General features: G+C 48.8%; 9 protein-coding genes across 9 annotated transcripts; 6 read left to right on the top strand and 3 right to left on the bottom strand.

Moving 5' to 3' along the window:
- The first annotated feature begins 190 nt into the window (after positions 1-190).
- Positions 191-1,140, top strand: EJ05DRAFT_478146 (uncharacterized protein). Its single transcript, XM_033744397.1, has one exon. It carries the CDS (start codon positions 365-367, stop codon positions 944-946), a length of 582 nt encoding a protein of 193 aa, XP_033598567.1. The 5' UTR covers positions 191-364; the 3' UTR covers positions 947-1,140.
- A 1,917-nt stretch (positions 1,141-3,057) lies between these two features.
- On the top strand, positions 3,058-3,819 carry EJ05DRAFT_539916 (uncharacterized protein; the record flags this gene model as incomplete). The annotated part of the gene is made up of 1 exon (XM_033749561.1): positions 3,058-3,819. One exon carries the CDS (start codon positions 3,058-3,060, stop codon positions 3,817-3,819), a length of 762 nt encoding a protein of 253 aa, XP_033598566.1.
- A 365-nt stretch (positions 3,820-4,184) lies between these two features.
- EJ05DRAFT_90553 (NUDIX domain-containing protein) lies at positions 4,185-5,273 on the top strand. The gene has a single exon (XM_033750048.1). It carries the CDS (start codon positions 4,550-4,552, stop codon positions 5,111-5,113), a length of 564 nt encoding a protein of 187 aa, XP_033598565.1. The 5' UTR covers positions 4,185-4,549; the 3' UTR covers positions 5,114-5,273.
- Positions 5,210-7,145, bottom strand: EJ05DRAFT_518719 (aldehyde dehydrogenase; the record flags this gene model as incomplete). The annotated part of the gene is made up of 3 exons (XM_033748707.1): positions 6,753-7,145; positions 6,375-6,699; positions 5,210-6,312 (listed from the first exon to the last, which is right to left on the bottom strand). Exons 1-3 carry the CDS (start codon positions 6,816-6,818, stop codon positions 5,210-5,212), a joined length of 1,494 nt encoding a protein of 497 aa, XP_033598564.1. The 5' UTR covers positions 6,819-7,145.
- Positions 7,146-7,585: 440 nt separating this feature from the next.
- EJ05DRAFT_539913 (NAD(P)-binding protein) lies at positions 7,586-8,868 on the bottom strand. Its single transcript, XM_033749560.1, has 3 exons — positions 8,487-8,868; positions 8,108-8,439; positions 7,586-8,028 (listed from the first exon to the last, which is right to left on the bottom strand). The coding sequence occupies exons 1-3, from the start codon at positions 8,792-8,794 to the stop codon at positions 7,838-7,840; spliced, it is 831 nt and encodes a 276-aa protein (XP_033598563.1). The 5' UTR covers positions 8,795-8,868; the 3' UTR covers positions 7,586-7,837.
- A 544-nt stretch (positions 8,869-9,412) lies between these two features.
- On the top strand, positions 9,413-10,732 carry EJ05DRAFT_512666 (transaldolase). The gene is made up of 2 exons (XM_033748358.1): positions 9,413-9,899; positions 9,955-10,732. The coding sequence occupies exons 1-2, from the start codon at positions 9,642-9,644 to the stop codon at positions 10,726-10,728; spliced, it is 1,032 nt and encodes a 343-aa protein (XP_033598562.1). The 5' UTR covers positions 9,413-9,641; the 3' UTR covers positions 10,729-10,732.
- On the bottom strand, positions 10,665-12,621 carry EJ05DRAFT_478140 (uncharacterized protein). The gene is made up of 3 exons (XM_033744396.1): positions 12,148-12,621; positions 11,708-12,087; positions 10,665-11,640 (listed from the first exon to the last, which is right to left on the bottom strand). The coding sequence occupies exons 1-3, from the start codon at positions 12,583-12,585 to the stop codon at positions 10,749-10,751; spliced, it is 1,710 nt and encodes a 569-aa protein (XP_033598561.1). The 5' UTR covers positions 12,586-12,621; the 3' UTR covers positions 10,665-10,748.
- A 302-nt stretch (positions 12,622-12,923) lies between these two features.
- EJ05DRAFT_487910 (uncharacterized protein) lies at positions 12,924-15,581 on the top strand (the record flags this gene model as incomplete). The annotated part of the gene is made up of 4 exons (XM_033745650.1): positions 12,924-13,257; positions 13,303-13,876; positions 13,927-15,237; positions 15,293-15,581. 4 exons carry the CDS (start codon positions 12,924-12,926, stop codon positions 15,579-15,581), a joined length of 2,508 nt encoding a protein of 835 aa, XP_033598560.1.
- A 740-nt stretch (positions 15,582-16,321) lies between these two features.
- EJ05DRAFT_502574 (uncharacterized protein) lies at positions 16,322-17,246 on the top strand (the record flags this gene model as incomplete). The annotated part of the gene is made up of 2 exons (XM_033747279.1): positions 16,322-16,557; positions 16,610-17,246. The coding sequence occupies 2 exons, from the start codon at positions 16,322-16,324 to the stop codon at positions 17,244-17,246; spliced, it is 873 nt and encodes a 290-aa protein (XP_033598559.1).
- Between the last annotated feature and the right edge of the window lie 1,504 nt (positions 17,247-18,750).

Below are 18,750 nucleotides of genomic sequence, written 5' to 3'. Positions count from 1 at the left end.
CTTCAGATTGAGCCTGCATACAAACTGAACAAATTTACTGGCTCACATTGATCGACGATTAGCAACAGTCCACTATGGCCATCGAACTACTGCACCTCTAGCGCCTGTCACTACACGCCGCTATTGGCACCTACCACTTATCCTCAATCGCAAACCTCGGCCCCAATTCCCATATGCAAGCAAAACGCAAAATGAGGTAGACGTGCGGGATGGCGCACAGGGAATCTCTAAGGCTTGCAATGCACTTTATAAAAACCCTTCCCTGAGCCCGTTCAAAGGTTCAATCCTGGCCGTCGATCCTCCGCATTTCTTCACGACCTTACTATCTACGACTTCCTGGTTCAGATCCCCTCAAGCTCCCACCATGCTGCTCTCCGACGCCCTTCTCTTCGCCGCCACGGCCTCCGCCGCCGCCATCACATCCCCTCTCACCCCACGCGCCGGCCTACCCAACGGCCAAACCACCGTGCAAGACGTCATCAACATCCACAACGCCGTCCTCGAGCTCGACGCCATCGTGCAAGACTACACCGGCTCGCCCTTCCCGACCTCCCTCGTCAACGGCGTCCCCGTGCTCGAGGGCGTGTTCAAGATCCACAACGTCAACCGCGTCGGCTTCGTCAACGCGCTCGCCGCCCTGCCGTACAGCAAGGCCGAGGATGCCGCTATCGTGCAGACGGTCGAGGACACGGTCAACGTCAGCATCCCGGCTGCCACGGTACATTTGAAGGCCAAGCTCAAGGAGTTTCAGGAGGGTGCGCTGGGCCCCGTTGTGGTGGCGAGCTTGGCGTTGCTGTTGAGTGATCATGATACGTTTAGTGCGGCGGTGGCTACGAAGTTGGTAGGTGCGGATCCGGATGTGTTGGCGAGGGGCCTGGCGGCGGTGGCGAATATTCATAATGCGATTCAGGATGCGTTGTTGTTTTATACGCTGAATGTCGTGTAAGCGGTTGGGTTGTATGTGGGATGGTGGTGGTAGATGCATTCAAGAGCTTGGAAATGTCAAGGGTTAGACTTTTGGACTGGCATTAACTATCAACTGGACGAATCAGCTGTACATAATCGTTCATGATCGCCATGAAGTCCTGGAGATAGGAGCAGTGTACATAGTGGTGAAAGTCTCCTAATAACTCAATCGACTAGTGATATCATGGCTATACGCTACAGTCTCTCTATGAAGGATAGAAGCCCAGGATATCGAAGACTAGACGAGTCTAAGATAAGCTCTAGGAAAGCATTAGGGCTACGCAAAGTTTCATAGCTATAAAGAGGTAACGTGCCTAAAGATATCTTGAATTAAGAGTATAGACGTTTAAAAAACTTACTGGTGGTTATGTCGTTATCGATCTAAGATGATATCCAAACTACTAAACTACTATAAGCTATTATAATTAAGTTCTAGAAAGGAGTAAGACATGTTCAATTAGATTCGAATCTTCAAGAGATGTCTCTTCTGCTTTATATTGAAGATACTTCTAGTATCTGCTGTAATGGTCGTAGTAAAATCTATATGATATATAAGCAGTATAGAGAAGTAGGAGATGAAAAGATAGAAAAAAATAATCATTAGACACAGAGCTAACCTGACCTATATCTATAGATCATACCGGAACGTGTTAGAAGTGCAGGTAAGAGTGAATATTACAAAGTAAGTTATTTAGTTTGGGGCAAAGATATAAGACTTGAGGAAGGTCACCTTCCGAAGGTGTTCAAGACTTTTGGGGCGGAAACAGGCCCTTCCAACTATAGATACTTACCTGCCGTCTTCTTGGCCAACTTACCCTGTGGGTCGACTCTATCTTAGTACCGCTGGCAGAGCATCAGCTACTCTAAAGCAACGCAACTATTATGTGAAATGTTAGGCAACTTATCAGCGTCCATAGCAAAAGTGTACACTGCAGACATCGACACGGGTGCCTGAGCCGGTAATGTCGTAATAATTCTGGTCCAAAGGGATCCGATTGATAAAGTGGAGAGAAGCGGGACGTCGTGCGGGACACGGACTTCTGAACCGAGGGAGGCCAAATCTGCTATCCACTTGGGTCATGAACACGTACTATCCTGGTGTTGATCAGGGTGCACCCCTGTTGTGTATCATGTCTTCAACCCCAAGTTCCCGCTTACCGGGTTTCGTGGAATGTGACATCTACAAACGTGGGCAATTATAGATAAACGCAGTCGACAGCTGACTCACGTCGAGTCTCTCGTTGTTCGCTCTGATACGATACGGGCTCCCACGTGCGAAGGACAATGGTTTCACGTGCATGTTGTGGCGTGGACCTCGGCAGCCGCTTTAGTTTGTAGTGGTCCTGCAAAAACTACTCCTGAATTTCCACAAGGTGTTGCAAAACGTAAAGCGGACAGTCGATCTAACCGTTAAGCGCAACGTTGCCAAGTACCCCAGACGCCACATGTCGTCTAAATTTACCAGTTCCCCAGAAATCAAATGCTCTTGTCCCCTAACTCTGCATGTAATAAGCAGGACGGAATGCTTCCCTCGCAAATTTGGGCGACTTCGACCATCGCCTGCAGCTAGTCAGACTGGCGACTAGCCAATCGAAACTATGTCGTGCCTTTCGTGGCATGCTCTAGACCATGGAAATGCCTCCACGATTCCCATCTTAGCTGCTTTAAGCTCAACATCAATAGCTCTGAACGCCGCTTAATCTCTAGCAGGCATGTGAAGCTTGGAAAGAAATACATCATATGGCCGTGAGCCCTCTCAAACGCCTCGTGGTTCTTCAGCTCTCGCAAATCCAGATTTTTTCACTCGTTCAAATTCACTTCAATCGGAATCATGAGGTTTTCTCTCGCTCTCCCTTTCCTTGCTGTGGGTGCTTTGGCATCCTCAGGTCGCCTCCAGCGCAAGGATCTGACCGAAGCTGAACTCGCGACCCTGAGGCAAGCTCTTGTCAATGCCGCCGACGCTACCAATGCTCTCGACGCCCAAGTTCTCGGATTCAACGGCCCGAGCAGGTCGATGCCCTCCAAGCAGCATCGGACAATGTTATTGCAGTCCTCGTTGCTGGAAAGAACACGGTCGATCAGATCACAAACATGATCACCATCGACCAGGGCTTCACCCTGCTTGACCAGGTGAACGCGCTCAACGACGCTGCCGCCAAGGCCGTTCAAGACGCCACGGACAAGAAGCCAACTCTTGTCTCCGCCTGCGTCGGACCCACCGTCCTCGCTGCTCTCCAAGATCAGCTCGCTGCCGCAAAGGCTTTCCAGGCCTCCGTCGCCAACCGATTCAACGAAGGTGAAGAGCGTGACCTTGCTCTCCAGCTCTCGCAGCCCGCCATCGATAGCCTGCAGACCGGCGTCAACAACTTCTCCGACCAGACCTCGCTCCCTGCAGGCTGCGCAGAGCCTACGCCTTCCGGCACTCCCGAACCCACCCCCGAGCCCACCTCTGAGCCCACTCCTGAGCCCACTCCCTCAGAGACGTCATCCGAGGCACCTTCCGGCACGCCTTCCCCTGAGCCCACACCTTCCGGGTCACCCTCTCCTTCCGGTTCATCGTCCTCCGAGATCCCCACCCCAACTGGTGGGAACCCACACCCAACTGGCGGTGCCCCAGGTACCTCCGGAGGCAGCCCACCAACTGGCGGTAACCCACACCCAACCGGTGGAGCACCAGGCACCAGCGGTGGCAGCGTTCCCAGCCAGACCGGCGGCCACGGCGTGCCCACCCCAACCAAGCCTTCCGGCCCTGGCTTCACCGGTCCCGTATTTACCGGCGCAGCGGTTCCAATGGGCGTTGCGAACGTTGGTGCCTTCGCGGCTGCTGCCTTCGCTGCTGTTGCGGCGTTCTAAGCGCGGAGAGCCAAGATGTGCAGAGACTACCTTCTAGGATACATAATTTGGAATAAAATTCTTTTGAGTGTAGCATTGTTGATACTTTTTCGTGTGTTAAGTTGTCTGGTTGTGATGCTAGGTGACTCGTGCGTTTGTAATCACTAATAGTGCTACGCGGCAGCACGCTGTATGTAGGCGAAGTAAAGCGCGGTCCAAGGGTTAGAGTTGGAGTCGTAGGGTCACTCTGACATAGCACTCATCCATCTTTTTTATGAACATATCAGTGTATGATAGTGCCGTAGTCCATGTGTGGTTTTCGCACTTTGACATAGTATAGAGATCAGACATTATCCGATAACGACAACACGATTCACTCCACGTGGCACTAGCCCCGGGAGCAGCACCGCGGGCCGCTTGGCGCGACTCGTCTAACCAATCCAAAGCCTGGAAGGTGTCTTTGTTCTCATAAGAGTCATCTCGAAATCCTCCGATCAGGCTACAGTGTGATACAGGTCTGTTTCGCTCTTGATGCCTGATCAGTGATGTAAAGAGCACTCCTACGAAATATAACATTCACAACCCATCAAACCCGCGTATTTGACCTCCAGGTCAATTGCAATCATTGAGTCAACTCCAACGAACGCTTTTCGATATCGCACTGCCGTTTGACGCACTTCACTTCCAACTCAAAATATCACCATCACGTAATCACAACTCAATCACATTTTCACTCTCCTCAGTCCCAACAATGGCAGCCTCCAAATGGCCAATGAAGCAATACTCGTCCGCGCAATTCATCGAGTCCGCCGGCACCGTGCTCTTCTCATACCATGAACCATTTTCAAACCCACCTTCATCAGCCCTCAAAATCTGCCTCCTCCACTACCTCCCCGAAAACCAGCTTCTGCTGCCCAAAGGACGCCGCAATATTGCCGAAACGCGTGCCGAAGCTGCACTCCGTGAGACTTGTGAGGAGACAGGCTGTGAATGTTCGATGCTGCCGGTTAGTATGGAGACTCGATGTACTCTGCCCATGTGGGGCCCTGGTGCGAGCGACAGGGCGAGGAAGGAAACAGTTCAGGGAGAGGCGTTCTTCGTTACTCATCGAGAGCTGGGAGACGGAAGCGGCATCAAGGTTATCTGGTGGTATGTTGCTGTGGCAAGGGAGGGGCAGGAGCACATGCCTGCAAGGGTGATTGAAGGGCAGTTCAAGCCGGTGTGGGTTGGATTGGATGAAGCGGAGACTAGATTAACATTCGAGGGAGATAGGGAGATCGTCAAGAAAGCGATTATGCTGGTTCGGGGTGAATGAAAACAATTTCACTTTACGGAGGGCATAGTAGATGCAAAATCATCAATCGCTCTGGGATTGTTTTGACAAGTTTTAGTCTGACTTACTTCCAAGTCATCAGACACCCATGCCAATAAGAATGGTCTTGCTCTGCAAATATCCCATAATCCCTTCGCGGCCTGATTCTCTGCCCACTCCACTCTCCTTGAACCCACCGAATGGTGCCGATACTGAGATTGAGTGTGACTGGTTGATGGCCACGGTTCCAGCTTCAATCTGTCGTGATACTCGAAGGGCTCGAGAGATTGACTTTGTCAGTAGGACGCTCGACAGGCCATAGTTAGTATCGTTCGCTAGCTCGATCGCCTCTTCTTCTGTCTTGAACGTGCGGATACCTAGCACCGGACCGAAGATCTCATCACGGTAGATTGAAGCATCGTCTTTGGCATTCAGAAAGATGGTCGGCTTGATGAAATGGCCCTTTTCGCCGACACGCTCACCACCAATGGCCAGCTCAGCCTCCTTCTTGCCAGCCTCGATGAAGCTCATCACACGGTCGTATTGGGCTTGATCTGCAAGGGGTCCGTAGCTAGTAGTCTCGAGGGACGGATCGCCCATGTTATTGCCCAGAGAGGCGAAGCGTTTTTTCATACCTTCGATAAAGGCGGGTGCGATACTCTCCTGGACAAAGCAACGCGAGCTGGCAATACAGGCTTGCGTAGTGTTGAAAAGGAAAGCGTCAGCACAGACACTATAGGCGTTCTCAAGGTCAGCATCCTCAAACACCAGAGCTGGAGACTTTCCACCAAGCTCTAGGGTCACACGCTTGAGGTTGGAATTCGCGGCTGCAGCTTGAATTTTTTTTCCAGTAGGGACGGAGCCTGTGAAGCTGATTTTGCGGATACGTGGGTGCGAAGCGAGCAAAGCACCCACATCACCTCCACCTGTAATGACATTGACCACACCAGCAGGAATTCCAGCTTCTTTGAAGATGCGTGCGAATCGAATGCAACCGAGAGGAGACTTTTCCGATGCCTTGAATATGAAAGTGTTGCCAGCCGCTAGGGCAGGCGCGATTTTGTTAGCTAAGAGAATGTACGAGACATTCCAAGCACCAATACCAGCGCAGACACCAAGGGGCTCGTACGAGACGATCTTGTAAGTGCCATCGTCGGCAGGGTACTGCTCTCCAGGGATCTTGTTGGTCCAGCCTGCGTAGTCTATCGTGTAGGCCCGAATCAGCCACCGGCTTGTCATTCACAAGCGTCGCGCGCGGACTTACACTTGAAGACCTCAGCACAAAGACCCAAAATCCATTTGCCAGCTTGAACTGGAGCGCCCATAGCGACCGTCTCAAGATGAGGAAGACTGGGATCGTCGTCCGTGCCCTCTCTTCCAGCCTCTTTCTCGATCAGCTCCGCCACCTTCATTAGAACAGCAGACCGCTGCGAAGCTGTCCACTTGCTCCACTCTCCCTTGTATGCGGCCTGGGCGGCATCAAACGCTTTTTCAACGTCGGCTTCGCTCGCCGTTTGTACATCTTCGGTTACGATCGTCTCATTGTTGGGATTCCTGACCGTCAATCTTTTGCCAGTGCCCTCAACGTACTGCGAGGGGTCAGCAGCTGTATCGGGCGTTTAGCTAAGAGTTCTGGGCATACCTCGTTGTTGATAAAGAGACGAGTCTCGTATTTGACGGCGCTCTTCGCTTCTCCGGCGGCGACCATGTTGTAAATCGGGGATAATTTGGTCTGGACGATTGGTGCTCGTACTGCGTTGTTGCTGGACTATGTTCGACGGTGAAACTTGGTATGATGGGAACAAGACTCGAAGATATCGAGGGAGCGGGGAACAATCGAGCATGATATAATGCTAGGTGGCCTGTGTCCATGCTTGTCCTAAGCCGTTGTCGCAAGTTTCTGGGAAGTGGCACGGTAAGATACCTGTCCGTAAAAGGATTAACGCCGTCGATCCTACAGGCTCCATCGACACATCGACGAGAGCCCTGATTTTAATCCTAGGGTGCTATGTATCTTGCGATACGATGTACGTCCACGCAAGTTCGCAGTTGTTGAGCTAGTAACGCGCCGCGCCTCAGTCAGCATGGGGTCGCAATACAGTTCCGAGCGAACCAACCAAATCCCGTCAGTCATCGTCCAAGCTGGCAGTGCATGAGTCTCTCGGACTTAAGTTAACACTTAACGCCTCCTAGGATGTCCGGCGGGGTAATCCATTTCTGCAGGATCCCTACGAGGACATACATATTTGTGATACATAGTTGGGAATTGTACGCACTGTACCCATTCGCAGTTTCTTGAGGCATTTACATCATCTTCGGACCAATTTTTGGTCCATTGGGAACAGAACAAGCCCGTGAGTGAATTGAATGAAGAATACTATACACATCGGGTATGACAATGTAGGCCCTTCAGTGGAGGCCTAACAGTGGCACTAAGATTCGAGTGGGGTTTGGGGGCGGATCTCCATTTTCAGACACTGATCGTCTAATTAACTATGAATACTAGATCTCCTAGTTGCTATATTGCTAGATCTCCAGCCTCCCTCGCTACAGACCCCGCTTTGTTGGTGACAAATCTATGCACATATGGGCGAGATGCATAGTTAAGCATGCACTGACTTCTCTTCCTCGTAAATGACGCCAGCACTCGTGAGCTGAAGACGCTGTTCTGTGTCGATAATAAGCTTCATACGACCTCGCCGACATGAAATAATGCATGAGTGCTCTTCAACGAGCAGTAAATCCTCCATCGACGGGCATGCGAGTTCCAGTTACCCATCTCGCATCGTCGCTGGCCAGAAACACTGCCATTCCAGCGATATCTTCGGGCTTGCCGACACCCGTGGGGTAATTTTGATCGAACCATTCCTTCGACATCTGATATTTCTCCGTGTCTTCGAAAATGGCAGTTCGCGTGTCTGCGGCTGTCAGTACTTGTCCATCATCATCAATGCGGGAAAGATTCAAGTTCAGGTGAGGAACATGGTACGGACTTACGTCCTGGACATATAGCATTGCATCTAATGCCGTCTTTGGAATAATCGTTCGCAATCTGCATAGTCAACAAACTTACCGCACCTTTGCTTGCGGCATACGAAGGTACAAATGAGCCGCCAACGAGGCCATATATGCTGCTCATATTGATGATACATCCGCGTTCGCCAGAGATTGAAGGCTCCTGCTCAAGCATTTGCTGCAATGCAAACTTGCTTGCCAGAAATACCGACTTGGCATTCACAGCTAGAGTCTGGTCCCATGTCGATTCAGGCGTCTCGTGCAGTCGGAAACGTTCTCTGGCCTCTATCGCTATACCCGCATTGTTCACAAGTCTGGGACGTGTTAGCGCAACACAACAAAACATGACCATATCGTATACATGTCGAGTCTGCCCCATGTCGCAACAGTTCGCTTGACCAGCTCTTCGACCTGATCGGTCTTTGTCACGTCGGCCTCGACGAATATTGCCTGCCCACCACGCTCTTGAATCAGTTCATGAGTTGTAATGTTGAGCTCGTCTGGGACCTGCGGGCGCGCTGTTGGCTTCAGATCGGCGCATGTCACCAATGCACCTTGAACTGAATATGCCAACGCGATGGCTCGGCCTAGGCCGGACGAAGCTCCGGTCACTATAGCGACTTTGCCCTGTAGGCGGAGGCTACTGCTTGGTGTAGACTGAGAAGTCATCTTGAAGTCTAGACGACGCCGCAGGAACAATTCGCTGTCTTCTATCGACCTCAAGCTTGTGATCTATGATTATGTCTTCGCATATACTATATCAGAGGCAGGGATGTCCCCGCATGGATGTTCAGCCACTAAAGCCCCCCGATCTCGAGCTAGTAACCTCCGCATCATATATCGGCGTTGCGTGCGTAGCACACGTGTCGTAACCGTCTCTACCTTTATATAAGAGTCTAGATATCATTACTGTATATATAGACCTATAGATTAAGAGGATGAAATTCATTTGAGACAGTTTTCAGCTCTTGAATACTCCAGTTTAGCCTGTATGATGTTTGAAACCTTATGGATCAACGCCTATAGAGAGGTTCTTATATACTTATATTGTTATCGCATAGTATTCCAATACCATTATACATTCATATATGGGTGTTATGTTTATAGCGAGTCCCGGTCAGAAGATATAGAGAAGACTACAAGTGCCAAGAGTTATAGCTCTTGGGTAGGTAGCAAACCTGAGGGTCGCCATACTTGCCGTGCGGTTCGACTGCCTAATTGGGAGCAGTGGAATATCCTTCGCACGTCTCATTCCAAGACCTACTTTAGCTTTCAACATATAAGTTAGGTAAGTGCCTCTAGCAAGGGATCCAAGGAGGATATCTTAGATGTCAGATCTACAATACGGATGGTAGTCTACCCGAAGCCATTGTTGTTCCATAACAGGCAATCTATCCGATCCACTTGTCAAGCTAAGTATCCTCAACATTTTGTTCTTCATACTTACTTTAAAGCTATCTCAACTGGTTCAAAGAGCTAGAAACACCTTTGTCGTTATAAAAATCAAGTGCATAGCATGAAACCTCAATCCCTTCTTGACTACCTACGAGAGCGATCTCAAGTAAGTAGCGACACACTCGACGCTCAGATAGTCGAAAGTCTTGGCCCCTTTGTCGACAACACTTCGAATCAAGCTATCGCATACGGAGAACTAGCAAAGGCCAAACATGCAGATTTGTTGCGCGACGCTGCGGCTACAGCACAAAAGTTCAAGGACAGTAGTGAACTGCAGCTTACTGATGTGTCTATCGCCGAATTAGCGATTGAGATTGCCGTATGTTTTCTTGCCGCCGCATCATACGCATAGCTCATGAACTGATGAATAACAGACCATAAGATTGTGTCTACTCATCGTACCACACGTGACCAACTGCGTGCACGTTCAAGTCAACCCCATACATTCGTATTCAACAGCTCAAATCATCATAAATGCAGAACGCATCATCTCGCTCTTCTCGCTCATTGCACCCGACTTCTCCCCATCACGGGTTTGCATCAAAGTGCCATCGACATGGGAAGGACTCCGTGCTTGCGAGGTACTCGAGCAGCAGGGCATCAATACACTTGCAACAACTCTCTTCTGCATGGAACAGGCCGTCCTAGCAGGTAAGAGTGGATGCACCTATATCGCACCATATGTAAACGAGCTCAAAGTTCACTTTGAAGTTGGGTACATCGATCCAAGCCCAAACTTCCAACTTTGTGTGGAAGCACAGAAGTTCTACGCCAAAGAAAAGATGAAGACGAAGGTTCTGGCGGCAAGCTTAACGAGTGTAAAAGAGTGTGCTCAGCTATCAGGAATTGACTGTATCACGATCGCACCCGCGTTACTAGATGGGCTGAATGGAACTGATGTTGAAGTTCTGGAGAAAGAAGGCGGAGAAGAATATGCAAGCTACTTCAACGAAAGCGGGACCAAGGTAGATGGCAATGTCGATTCTTTTGGTATGGACTATTGGAGCAATATCACAGAAGAGAAGCAATGGAGACAATCATTCAAGCAGAGAAATGACGGCCGTGAATTGATCAAATTGGAGGAGGCGATCAGTATATTCCGTAATGAGCAGGCCAAGCTTGAAGACCTCGTCGCTCAATACATTTGAACACAATGAATAATTCATATTTACGCTGCCATGCTCAGACTCATCATTTCGAAGTCAGCGATCATCCCTTCAAGCGGTTTAACCACTTCGTTGTACACTGCAGCTTGTAGCTGGGGCTCTTTCAGGTCGACGACATCAGGGACGAAGTCGTTGAATAAGCATCGTCTGATAATACTGCAGTACCTGAACCCGAACGGTGTCTTCATAGTCTTCACAATCTTTCTTGCAGTTACCACGTCATCACTATGAGCCACTGTTCTCATCTCTGCAATAGGCTTCTGACAGGCAAGCTCTATTAGGGCTATACCGAGATTGCAAAGACTCCAATTCCTAACTCCGAGTAGCTCACCGAGCTCCTCAAGAGCATCGATCTGGGCGCCCTTCGCGGCATGGATTCCCGTTCGATGGTCCGGTAGTGCCTTGTTAACATGTACGGTAGCGAAGTCATACTTGGCGTGATTGTTGCTGGCTTGAGCCCCGGTGACGATCGCTGGAACAGAAAAGTCTTTCAGTCGCCACCCAGGACGGAGCCAAGGCGTCGAGTTGAATTGTAGCACAGTTTGTGCGAGTAAGTGGGCCAATTTGATTTGGTGTCCCATTGACACGAATTTCAATGCTTGTGTTAGGGGTACCTCTACGCTACTGAGGCCATTCACCTGCCTGAAAAACTCATGTCTATATGTGTTGCCAGGTCCTAGGTAGCCCCAATAACCTTTCGTGGCTTGGCCTAATAACCAGCAACAGATGCTCTGGACTTGCGTCAAGTGAATCCCCAAAGGGCTTGAAACTGAGACATTCGAGCAGTACTGCTTCAACGGTCCATTCTTCGTTATGGTAAGATTACGTCCCCCACATTGATGATCGGTTGGCTGTGTAATCGAAACGCTCCTAACGTTTACAAGAAGACGACTGCTAGATGAACATTAGATGAAGTCGGTCTGACGTCCAAACTGCTACTGAATCGCTAACAATGACTCACCTTGATAGCCCGGTTGCCTTTGGCACGGCGCCACCACATTCATGCACGGCAATGGACAGGTCCATGTGAACGGCTTTTTCTGAGTCAACCTTCGCTGTGACAAGTAGTCCAGCATGGTGACCTTCATGGTTGACATTTTTACATGACCATGCTTGCTCCAACATGGTGTATAGCTCTGTTGAAGCATCTCGTACAGCACAAATATAGCTAGGAACAGGAATCGAGAGTGTGCGAGGCTCATATGCTGTGCTGGTGTCTTCACAAGCTTTGATCAACGCCGAGAAGTCGCTAATCCAGTCTCGTAGGTCTTCCAAATGCTTTTCGTGTCGTTCTTTATTGAGTGCCAGGCTAGCACCTTCCGAGGCGAGTGATGCCCTTCCCTGGATCTCGAAAGTCAGATTAAGATCCTGGTGCTTCGCACCAAAGTAAGCAGTACGTACACTAGTGACCTTTTGATTCATTATCTCCACCTTGGACAAATCTTGTCGGACCTCGTCGAGAACCTCGCTGATCTCTCTTAGATGTTCTTTGCAGACTTTTGCATTCTCTCTACCAAAGACTTTTTCCAGATGCTTTTCGATGAGGTCTTGCAGATTAATGCCAATAGCCATATCTGATGCTGTCCTGGGCTCGCAGAGGATGCCACTCATTAGAAGATCCCAACAGTCTTCGTTGCATCTATCCACTAATGCAGGTCGCAGCAATCGTATACAATCTTGTCGGAATCGTGCTTGGAGACCTTTCCATTTTATCCATAGGCGCCTCGCGACGATATCACGGTGTCGTAGAGTGTCAAGCTTATCGCTGACTGAACGACATGTCTTAGCAACCGTGACTAGTATGGGCACCAACCCGAGAGCAACACCCACAGCCTCCATACCATCGAATATATGACGAGTCCTTTTGACAACGATCCTAATCTGGTGGGCAACTTTCCCAACTTATAGAACCGATTCTACCACAGCCTGATCCCCTCGTTGCCTTGTGACATAGCCTGCATGCCAAGTAATGCTCAGCCATATCACCTGTGGGTCCCTGCTCATCGTTATCATTGATATTCCTTTGCCTTGTGGCATAACCTGCATGCCAATTAATGCTCAGCCTTATCACCTGAGGTTCCCCGCTCATCGTTAGCATTGATCTTCCTTTGCCTTTGATGTATATTTTTGTCTTCTCTCAGGACTATCTATATATTTCGATCTTCTAGCCCGACAGAATGGAGATTTTGGTCGAGGGTGCTCACTCCTTCAGTATGGACGAGGCATGGCTCGATGAGGCCATCGATCCGGCCGAAAAGGGTATGATAGGGGCCTTGCTCAACATGTCCATGATTCTTTTCCCTTTGACCAAGCATACTCTGGGAAGACTCGACTCTACACTGTCAGATAAATACGTTGACCAGTTCCTACGTGATCATCTGATGCTAGGCTTTTGGGGTAAAGCTTTGAACGCCTCCGACGGAGCTCTAGACAAATCCCTGGAGAATTGCCAGAGTCTGCGCGACGATGTGATAACCTTGATGTATCAGCTACTAGAAGCCCTATACCAAGGTCTGTTCCTTCTGATGTGAAGTTAATCATGCTGATAATGTTCAGGCCTAACAGAGTTTGGACGAAATCAATCGAAATATTCTATTAGTGTTAACAGCTTGCTCGAGAAAGCAGAAGCCTCTCTCACAGTGTCAGACACCAGTAATTCTATAAGCAGAATAGGAGTTGATGAGATTTACGAAGATATAACATCGATTATCAGTGCGCTCGATGACCTGGCCATGTCTCTCGAGCGCCCTGCGACTGATACAGTAGTGCGACCGGAGGCAAGTCGCCCTGTTAACATTGGCGAGCAACACAACCCTTTGCAGAACTTTTTTGAACTTATTCAACATCATTTTCCCAAGGCAGACGACAAAGCTATTAAACGACACGCCCAAGCAAACTGTTCCCGGTTGCTGAGACTACAGGACTTGAGAGGTACCACAATGGAACCAAGTTATGCGTCGCATGAATCGAGAGCCAGGATTATGGCCAGAGTACCATTCGCCTGGCTCTTACACAAGGTCAGACGCGAGATGTATCTGCCAGAGATACTCGAAACCGACCGCAGAGGGGTTCCATTTGTTTGTAGTTTCTGTCAGCAGAGTGTGGATTATCGCAATGACGCGTCGTGGATGTAGGTTTCAAGACTCAACCATTGAGACCACCGCTGCTAATATTCGATAGCAACCACGTTCTAAAGGATCTAGGAGCGTGGATATGCCTGGATCCAGATTGTTCATCCTCGAACAAACTATATGGCGATAGAGTGTTATGGATATCGCACCTTTTGACACACATGACAGATCCGACCGATGAGAATCATCCGCAGTGCTCTTTGTGTCTCAAATATGTAGGAACTGCGTTTGTGAAAGTCGTTGCTCATTTTGAGGAGCACTTAATATGGATAGCGACGATGATTGTTCGTAGCTATACATCCTTCGTCGACCATAGTAGCTCTGACAAGGAGTCCACTCATGTATCAATTACAACACCGGTGGTTTATGAAGGGACTGAAGGCGACGAAACGACACAATTCGTTGCCATGCTACAGAGTCTGAAGGCTACACACCCAGCACAACTTTCTACAGTAGCCGAGCAAAGCCATTCATCTGATAGTACAGGAGATCACCAATCAGTCGGAGAATTTCGCACCGTAAAAGGAGCGCAGGTAGCTGTACAGCTACCGATGGGCGATTCTAGTGTCCATTCACAGCTGAACAACGATCTCTTGATTGCAGCACATCTTGGTAGGAGTGACGACTCCATCATCCGGCCCTTCGACGGAACCTCAGACCAAAGAAGTGGTAAAGACAATAAGAGACCTTGGCGCTTGGAAGATACAGAATCTCAAAGCACCCCGTTCTCTCTCCTCTCACAGTCGTTGTTGCCAGCCTCTGAAACGAGCAAGTATAAGTACAAAACACGTTCTACTGCAGACGCTGAGAACATACCATGGGCACAGGATCCAAATATACATGCAAGACCTGAAAGGCTTCAAGAACGTATATCATGGGAGCCAAAGCAACAATTCATCATGGAACGAAAAGTGGACTCAGACTCCATTTCAGGCCCCCAATCATCTCTTCCAACGACTGTAGATGAGTTCAGCGGAAAGGATCGCAAAACTGAAACTTATTTGGCCAATTACAATCATGCCAAGTTGAACCTCGAGCCAGATGACGTATATCCCAGCTTGAAAGATCATAGTGACTTGCTTAATATCTGTTTCCATTGCTCCACGCGAAACTCAGTTGGATGGAAGCGCATGAAAAATGGCCATCTATTGTGTGATGAGTGTGATCTTTACGTAAGGGAATGGGACTATGAGCCATTACATCCAAGATCCGTCGTTTTTGGGGAGATCAATCGTGTCATGGGTACCAACGTACATCCTCGTACACCCCTCCAACGAGTTTTCAGTGAAGAGCCGCTGCCTGCGATTGAAGAGACGGGACGGGAAGAGACGCCACCACATTTTGAGCCGGCGAATATGAAGTAAGTAAAATTTTAGCCCTAGGATGATGGCTTGCAGTACTAAAACTCAATAAAGGCAACGGAATACATCTTCGGAAACCGCTCCCCCTCTAACTCACACCAAACATGTCCCCCCATCAAGTCTCGTACCATCCGACTCCCGGAACCAATCTAGTTTCAATTCAAACCAATCTATAGATGTATCCGCAGGCATAGTGCCATCATGTCCTAGCTCATTTTCTGGGGAAGACAACCAATTTCAACATCCCGAAGTAGAAGAGGACAAGAATCCCAGCGAAAGGCTCATTATGCGATGCTTAGAATATCTTCGTCACCACACCCTGGACGAAAGAGATATTGATTGACATGTCATTGATAAACGCTCAAACAGTCATGAGCGGGTGTTCAAGTACACATGGAAGAATCTCACACCACGTCTACTATATACAGGACTATAAATAATTCCTCAACGTTCAGGGGCGTGGGCCAAAGTCTACAAGATGGGTACATAGTTACTTTCTCTGTATGTACACAGCACTCGGATACGGCTCGTATATGCCCCGTATTGAAAGCTGTTAATTAGTTCAATTAGGGAGAAAGGATATAATGGATGCCTAAGTCGTTGGGCACGATACTCCTTAGTAGCTTACCAGTGGCCTCGTATGTTTACGAGGATAGATGCTTGCCGGGCCAGCTGCATCTCGAAAGTCGTATACCGAGGAATATGATGTACATGACTCTCTAGCACTGCCCGTGCGCCTAGATCCCTTCCTTAGCAAACCATAGACAAGTCAAACAAGCCTGTGATGATTGGGTCATAATCCTGTGGATGCGATGTCCCAAATAGCTTGCTATAATCAATGTACTAATTAGATTCTAGTCATCCATGAATACGGCCCGACTATAACGGATTCTTAGCGAGTAGATCAATATGCAATTTAAGAGAATGCATAGAAATCCTCGCTTTGGCATGAATAGGGTTGTAGCGCCTGGATACAATAGTGACCTGCTCTCGTGCCACAAAGGCAGATAATCTCGGGAGCGAGAAGTGTGTCATAGCACCGAGTTATTTTGTCTAAACGGATAGTCATACAAGATACTTTCGATGCCTCTTCTCCAAGTGTCCATTACGGATACGCTCTACATATCAAACAGGTATATCTCGTCGCATATTAGAGCGACTAAGCGTGAACCAAGACAGGAGTTTCTCAAACCGCGCACAGAGCATCCGTTCACACCACTCATACCCAGCATACTTCGCCCCATGCCTCCCCTCCAAATCCTCCTCCTCACAAGCCTCTGGGCATCTGCCGTGCTCGCCGTCATCACCCCAACACAAACGTACGCCCCCCTAAATCACACCGCGAGTCAAAGCAGCTAACCCGCCATGAAGCCTTCACACCACCACACTCCCGCAGCATCGACGCGCCCTCGACTACGACGGCTATGCACGAATCGCCGCGTCCAGTTGTAGCTGCGGCGACGACGACAGCAGCGGGAGCAGTAGTAGCATTTGCAAACGACGACTCGCAGCACGCACAGACGTAGGTCTCGACGCCGTGGTCGCCGCAGGGCCAGACGAAGATCTGACCACGGCCGGGCTCTCAACATGCATGGGGATTGTCGTGACGGGGACGGCGAAGGCGGGCGGAGCGCGGGTGAGGACGCATTTTATGGCGCATCTGGGGATGGGAGACGGCGTGGACGAGATCTTCGGTGTGCTGGAGGATCTGGTGAAGAACAGTGCGGATGGGCTTCAGGATCTGAAGAGCTATGCTACGGTCGCGAGGCTGACGAGGGAGAATGTGCGGGGCGTTATGGAGGAGGATTTGGGAGAGGGGGAAGATAGGGTGGATGAGGAGGATGTAGAGGGGTTCATGGCATATTTGCAGGAGTTGTATGTTGAGTTGTGTAGGAAGCTGGATGGCTTGGCGGTGATTGCCGGTATAGGTTTCCATGACCCCTCGCAGTGGAATACCATGGACTCGCTTCACGATGGGACTGTTAGGGTAAACGGCAAAGTTCTTTAGGATGAGGCCTCTTTTTACTTATCTTGTTTGTTTGGTAAAGCCTTATCAAACCTCAGCTGACATTTGAGCAGTGACATATCAGTGTCATTCTACTATACATTATGCCTCTATCATGGTGAATGACCGAAAAGAGCAGTCTAATTTAATGACTTAATAGGTAATCATAATGGAGTACTTAGAGTACTAGGTAGTTTCATTAGTAGTAAGAGAAAGTAGCATGGCTGGACTCTACCTTAACTTCTCTAAGGCTCATCAACAACACCATCTCGCTACATCTCCAGCCTCGCCACTCACTTACTTCGAGAAAGGCTTATAAGTACCCCTTCGTAGAGTACCATGGCATGGTATCTCCTCCTATATCACGAGAACAAAGTCTTGCTATTCTCATCTGTGTGATTATAGCTTTCATTTCTATTTTCGCTCGAAGGTGGACTTTAACCATATTATGTTAAGTTAGGGATACACACTCTATACCACTTGGTGGGGATTTATGAGATATCTAGAGGGCATGTATATATGGAGTTAACTTCTAAGGGGGCTCAGGGGTAAGGAGTAGTAGGAATATATTACATGTGTAGATATAGCGTAGTTGTGATATGTGTTCAAACAGATGTATAAGAAGATCATCTGAATGGGAATCGAATACCTTGTTGAAAGTTAGTACTCATCATAGGTATATAGACAACATAGTAGCAACACCATACTAACAAAAAACACTTACTTACACACTCTACTAAGTCTTAAACATCCAAGACGAGATATCAGCCATTGTCTTACTTACATCCAATAGTAGCGTAACACCTCTAAACGAGAATTCCATTCTTGACTCCAGATTAGCTTAATATTTTAGTTTTTCTCCATATCAAATACATCACAACTTAACTGTCTCTCTTTCTCTCTCTCGCTCTCGCTCTCTCTCTCTCTCTCTCTCTCTCTCTCTCTCTCCCTCTCTCTCTCTTCCTCCCTCTCTCTCCCTCACGTTCTACTTCTTCTTCGCATCTCATTCTCTTAAACTACCCTTCGCCCGAAAACGAAATCGCCTATATCAAGTCCCACGCAGCGATGTAACTTGCTATAGTCTATAACACCATGCCGAACTCACATCATATACCCCAGCAAAAGTGCCATCATAAGACATACCCCACCATACTCTCGCCCAGATTGTATACGTATGCAGGTTTCCTGTCCGCGACTGCGTGCGTTTTGCTTAGTCGTAGTCGGTGCTACGAGCTAGGTTTGATTGATTGATTGATTGATTGATGCTTGTCCGTGCAGCGTATGCGAATATATATGGGACATATACTATGCGGATGTAGTAAATACGCATAGTAAGCCAAAAAATGGAGAAGTACAAGATAGGACGGGAGTATGAATCTTGGAGCAGTTGGGCCCTGGACGCGTGAATGACTCAATGAGCGGAGGGAATGGAGGCAGGAAATAGATAGATGTAGCTTTAACCTTCGTCATGAGCTATGCAGCAGTGTATGTGTGATGCACTGTATCC

The sequence above is a fragment of the Pseudovirgaria hyperparasitica genome (assembly GCF_010093815.1).
Source record: "Pseudovirgaria hyperparasitica strain CBS 121739 unplaced genomic scaffold EJ05scaffold_12, whole genome shotgun sequence".
NCBI lineage: Eukaryota > Fungi > Ascomycota > Dothideomycetes > Acrospermales > Acrospermaceae > Pseudovirgaria > Pseudovirgaria hyperparasitica.
Note: the sequence above shows the minus strand (reverse complement) of the source record. Positions and strands in the feature narration are given on the sequence as shown.